At 35.6% G+C, this 6,041-nt stretch overlaps 1 protein-coding gene across 1 annotated transcript in view; it reads left to right on the top strand.

Moving 5' to 3' along the window:
- The first annotated feature begins 1,803 nt into the window (after positions 1-1,803).
- The window catches only part of SLC25A46 (solute carrier family 25 member 46), a 16,911-nt gene continuing 12,673 nt past the window's right edge, over positions 1,804-6,041 (top strand). Inside the window, exons 1-4 of the mRNA XM_006755298.2 lie at positions 1,804-1,895; positions 3,803-3,860; positions 4,348-4,425; positions 4,882-4,982. Coding sequence (XP_006755361.1) covers positions 1,825-1,895; positions 3,803-3,860; positions 4,348-4,425; positions 4,882-4,982 — 308 coding nt within the window. The 5' untranslated portion in view covers positions 1,804-1,824. The remainder of the gene's footprint in view (positions 1,896-3,802; positions 3,861-4,347; positions 4,426-4,881; positions 4,983-6,041) is intronic.

The following is a 6,041-nucleotide window of genomic DNA, read 5'->3' as shown; positions in this document are numbered from 1 at the left end:
TTTCAAGATAAGACTTTGAATTCAAGACATAATTAATTATTTTCCAAAGGATTGTCAGAAGACCTGTCTTTTAATTGCAGTACTTTGTGATTTAGATATTCTCAACATCTTTTTTTATTCATAAAAATAATGGCACCCTCTTCCCATTCTCCTGAAATTGTTAGAATAGTAGATTATATTAAACTAGAGGCCCAGTGCACGAATTCGTGCACAGGTGGGGTTTCTTGGCCTGGCCGGGGATCCAGCCGATATGGGCCATCTCACCCAGTCCTGATGGGAGCTGGTGGCTAACTTCCTGCAGCCCCTCCTGCTGGCCAGGTGAAGGGGCCATGGGAGGTTGTCTGGCCAGTGGAGAGGGATGTGGGAGGTTGGCTGCCAGAGCACACTGACCACCAGGGGGCAGCTCCTGTGTTGAGCATCTTATTCCTGGTGGTTAGTGCACGTCATGGCAACCAGTCGACTGGTCGTTTGGATGCTTAGGCTTTTATATATATAGATATAAATGTAAATATATGTATCATTGAATATAAAATATATTTTAAACATCAGTTTTATTCTCATTTCTTCTATTTTGACTTGTAGGTATAATAAGATTGATTTGGGATAACTAGGAGGAATAGACTTTAAATGCAGTATGATAAGCAAATGATGTGGAGGGGGACCAGTGATTTAGTGTCATGCAATTAGCTTATTCACTCTGTCTGGTTTTCTTTCTGTTGGTCCCAAGAGGAGTACTGGAAAATTATACATGAAATAATTCAAAATGCATATATACTTGCTACATAGTTAAATTCTTAGGCAGTAAAGTTTAGACTATTTTTTCATAATTTATGCTTTGATGGTTACAATGAGGAGGAGCTCTTAATGTAACTAGGGCTGTTGTTGTTTTTTAGCATCAGTAAGAGGCTGGTGAGTCTACTTTGCAAGGTGGATAGAAGCCGGAGAGCATTATACAGTTAACAATAATAAACCTTCCTAATACCTTCCAGAAAATATGGTATTTTCTGTTAATATTAGGGAATGATCGGGACACACAAAAAGGGGAAAGAGCTGAAAGGAGGAAAATACCTTAATTTGGGCAAAGAAAAGCTATCTCGCTTATACATTTTCCAAAATAAGGGTGAACCAAATAATGTCCTTAGGGACATGTTTACATGGTCTTGTTCTGACTGTAAGGAAATAGTGTGTTGCTTCATTTAAAAGAGCAGAGTTGAGGGGGCGGGGGAAGATGGGATAAGAGAGAAGAGAGAGAAAAGAGATTGAGAGCCCTTTATTGACCATTTTGATTCTTTCAATTTAATAATTTCGTGGTGTTTTACTTGTGACTGTTGGTTTAACATAGATGCTCTCTACCACTAACAGTGAATGACTAATTTTCTAATATGGGAGGTAAAGTGGTTGGTGTACGTATCAGAGCCTTCTAGAGAAAAAATTGTATGTTGTTTGCAGTCAGAAGTTACAAACTGGTAGCCCTTAGATTCTACCTGCAGATATGTTTTATTTGGCCCACATAATGTTTTACTGCTTTTAAAAATAGTTGCCAATCTTTTTTATTAAAAGATACCACATAAAAATAATTTTTTTTTAGAAAAATCACAGCTTAGACACCAACCCAGAGCCCACAGTCCCACATTGCAACAATGAATTGGAGCTGAAGAGCAATTGTGCCTTGCAACTTGCCACAAGCCCAATAGAGTTCTTCACTCATTCAGATGAATTCCCTGGCCCCTATCAGGACTTGACTTGGGGACCTGGTTTTAAATGAATATCATGTTAATAAAAGATAATTTTTTTTGTTTTTTACAGTAAATCTAAATATTGGTTATGAGTAATCTTATTTCTTCTATTTTAGAACAGTTGAGTAGATTTGCTGGATTTGGTATTGGACTTGCAAGGTAATGTTTTATCTAAATAATTTTAATTTTTATTTATAGTTTTGAATGTTATAATAAATGATTAGTAGTGTTCCCTTTAGATTGATTCGTTGTAGCAATAGATTAAATATTGAATAATATTTGCAGAAAAAATTATTTAAAATTTATAAGTTAATTTTTTCCCCCAGTAAGGACAGAGAATAGCCATTGAATTTTTAATCACAAAATAATTTTTAAGGAATATTATTACACCTTTCATATGTATCTATCCAAAGAGTAAATAATTAATTCTAATGTTATCTCTTCTCCAAAAACGAAGTCATTTTACATTGAATCTTTTTTTTTGATTGAATTATAACAAGATATTTAGCAACATGGAGTCTAGGTTTCAGTTATAATCAGCATTTAATGAGCATCATTTTTATTTTTTATTTGTAATGATTATTTTGAATTAGAAAAACCTTTAGTCTTGATTTATGTGACCTTTAGTGAATACTGTTTGAAAAATACTGAACTTGCACAAAGGCTGATATATGCTAACATAAGTCATTGTTTAAACATTTTAATCAAGAAAAAATGACCTTATTTGTATGATTAAACTTGAGGATATTAATATCAATAGAAATAAAATTTGTGTATTAAGGTTTTCCTTGTCCTGCAGTTAATTTTTCTTCAGCCTCACCGTTTATACTTAAAAGTCATTATCATCCTATATAATAAAAGCCTAATATGCTATGTGTCCGACCATTCATTTGACCAGTTGCTATGACGCACACTAACCACCAGGGGGCAGCTGCTCCAACCAGTAGGTTAGCTTCCTGCTGTGGTCTGGCCGATCGGGACTGGGTGAGACAGGCCAGACACACTCTGGAGCCCTTCCACCATCCCTTCCTGGCCAGCCAACCTCCCGCAGTCCCTCCACAGCTGGCTGGCCGGCCCTGATCGGCCGGCCCTGATCAGGACTGGTCAAGATGGGCTGGACATGCCCTGGAACCCTCCTGCAGTCCCTCCTTGGCCCTGATCGTGCACCGGTGGGGTCCCTTGGCCTGGCCTGCGGGGATCAGGCCAAAACCAGCTCTCCAACATCCCCTGAGGGGTCCCGGATTGCGAGAGGGAGGTTCTTAGGTGACACACCCCGGAATCGACTCGCTCCTCTCTGTTTCTGGGTGCATCGCCAACCACAGCTGCCAAGTCACCACAGCTCGGCAGCTCCTGCGTTGATCATCTTTTCCCCCCTGGTGGTCATTGCGCATCATAGCTACTGGTCGGACGGTCGCTTAGGCATATCTATCTAGATGATAGATAGATAGATAGATAGATAGATAGATGATAGATAGATATATGCATCTATATATGTGTGTGTAGATGTGTGCATACCCATGCAGGCATGTGTTACTGTTAGTACTTAAGCCACAGTTGTAATTAGTTTGTGGGAAATATTTTCAGAACTATTTTGTTCATAAAATATCAATTAACATGGTCATTGAAATCCCTATAACTTAAGCGCAAAGTATATCAAAAACAAAATTTGTAGAATGAGATTTATGAAAAATAGATAGCTCTTCTGATAGGAACTTTGTGCATAAGACATCTGAAAGAAATTGAAAGGGGCATTTAAATTGGCTAGGAAAGGAGTTTCCCGTATTAGATATACAGAAATGTCGTTTCATCTTTATATTATTCATGTTAGTATTATATATTGTTTCCCTTGACTATCAGTTTCCAAATCTGGCTTTAATTCTTTTCATGTTGAATTTTGTTTCTGGTACAGTGATTTGTGAACATGATATTTTTTTAATTTTTTTTTATTTTAAGAATGGGAAACAAAATAATGCATGATTCTTCAAACAAAATTTATTTCAGATACATATATGTTATAAATTAAATTTTAGCTATATTACATATATTTATAAATTATTCTTATATAGTCTCTTTACAGAAAATGTACTGGCTCATCCTTGCATTGTTCTACGCCGCCAGTGTCAGGTAAACATACTTCCTATGCAATAATCCCAACTCTGATTTGAAGTACAGAACTCAGCCCAGTCGGAGTGGCTCAGTGGTTGAGTGTCTCCACATCCCAATGAGAAGGGACTGGAATATGTGCTGCATCCTAATACTTTTAAAAAATTATTTCACTGAAGTATTGGTCCTGACCCCCTTTACTGATTTTATGATTTGCTAATTGTTTATAACTTAGAGTTGGAAAAATACTAACCATTGGGAGACACATATCTCCTGTTCCTGAGTTCTTTGTGGTTCCTGAATGCTTTGCCACACTAAATGTAATTTGACTGTGTAAGGAAACAAAAATATCAAACCAAAAGGTCCTATTGCTTTGCTTATGTGTAATTTATGCTGACTTTAGAAATGACCTTTTGTTTATGATGTGACTCCACAGTATTTCTTTCATACCCTTGTTATTTCTTGCAAAACAATAATAGGAAATAATTATGAAATATATTTTTTACAGGTTAATTACCATGCTCGGCATTATCATCTCACTCCATTTACAGTCATCAATATTATGTACAGCTTCAACAAAACTCAGGTGAGAATTAGTGTATAAATTTTGTTAAAATTATTTATGTGTCATTTTGCCTTAGTAATAATTAAAGCAACAGTAATTTCTTATAATCTAGTTAATAAAAATATCTTAACTCTTGTACTAAAACTAAGGTAACATAATGGCATCTTTTTGGTGTCATTGAGTAATCAGTGAATTTACACCTTTGCCAAAATTAATTAAATATTAGTGGTATTTAATCAGTATTAGAGATACTCAATTAATTGGAATGTTCATCTTGGCCTAAACATAGGCTACTAAAAAATATTAAAATAATGTTAGAAATTAATTTAGTTGTAATTTTCCACAAAAATGTCCTTTTAAATAATGTCTCATTGGAAATATCAGTAAACATTCAATATCAAGTTTTACTAAGTCCCTTTTTTTGGTGTTTCTTATTTACCAATTAACGAAAATAACAATAAATTTTGTTTATTGTAGGGGCCAAGGGCCCTTTGGAAAGGAATGGGAAGTACATTCATTGTCCAGGGAGTCACACTTGGAGCAGAAGGAATAATTAGTGAATTCACACCTTTACCAAGGTACCTTTTTTGGCATTTTCTCAATATTAATGTCATATTAAAAATATAGCAATATATGATAGTTTCTAATAATACCTTGAATTTAAAAACTTGACTTGCCTGATGTAGCTAAGAGGAGAAACAGAAAATAAATTTAATTGCTATCTTATTGAATTAGCATATGATAAAGATAAATGCTTCATTGTATAGTATCTATTGAGATATGTCTTTCAGCTCCTCCTGCTGTGTGTCAGCAACTAGCAATTAAGGAATAAACACGAGTATGTGAGCAATTCCTGCTCTTTAAGTAGCTAGTTTGATGAAGGAGACGCATGTAAACAAATTACAGTACACCATTATGTGTGCTATAATTAAACAAACCCCTTTCAGAGCCCAAGGGGCACTTTGCATAGAGTTATTGTTAGGATTTCAAAAAAGAACTGAAATCTGAGCTAAGTCTTGACTTATGGTCAGGAATTGACTTGGCAAAGGAGGAGAGGATTCAGAGTAGAGGTGACAGCATGCCCATTGGAGGTTGGAACTTCTGGGTAATAAGTGTCTTATGCTAAGAATAATGAGCATGTATGGAGTGGAATGGAAGGAAACGAGGTTAAGATGCTACACTGAAGTATGGCAATGCCTTTGTAAGGGATTTAGGTTTTATTCTCTGTGAAATTGGGAATCGAAGGTGTTATTTGTTGTTTCTTTTTGGTAACGTGGGTGATTTGATCAAGGATAATATTCAAGTGATAGTGTGGGGGGGAAAAGACTGGTGTAGACTGTCAGTAATCTAGAAAAAAGAAAAAGAAAAAAAGACTTGTGCAGAACTGTCAATAATCGAGGCCAGATTGAGAAGGGTTTAAACTGTGGAATAGAATAGAAAACAATGAGCTGGAGAGACATTTCTGAAGTATATTTGATGACTGGTGATAGATTGGGAATGGGCATATGGGAGAGTGAGTTGTCATCAGTAACTGAGATTTCTAGATTGGAATCAAGTTGAAGAATTCATGAAGGAGAATAAGTTGGAATGGGAAAGAAGATAAGAAATTTAACTTTCAATAGATGATGTTTTCAATT

This window comes from Myotis davidii, unplaced genomic scaffold (assembly GCF_000327345.1).
Source record: "Myotis davidii unplaced genomic scaffold, ASM32734v1 scaffold130, whole genome shotgun sequence".
Lineage (NCBI taxonomy): Eukaryota > Metazoa > Chordata > Mammalia > Chiroptera > Vespertilionidae > Myotis > Myotis davidii.
Note: the sequence above shows the minus strand (reverse complement) of the source record. Positions and strands in the feature narration are given on the sequence as shown.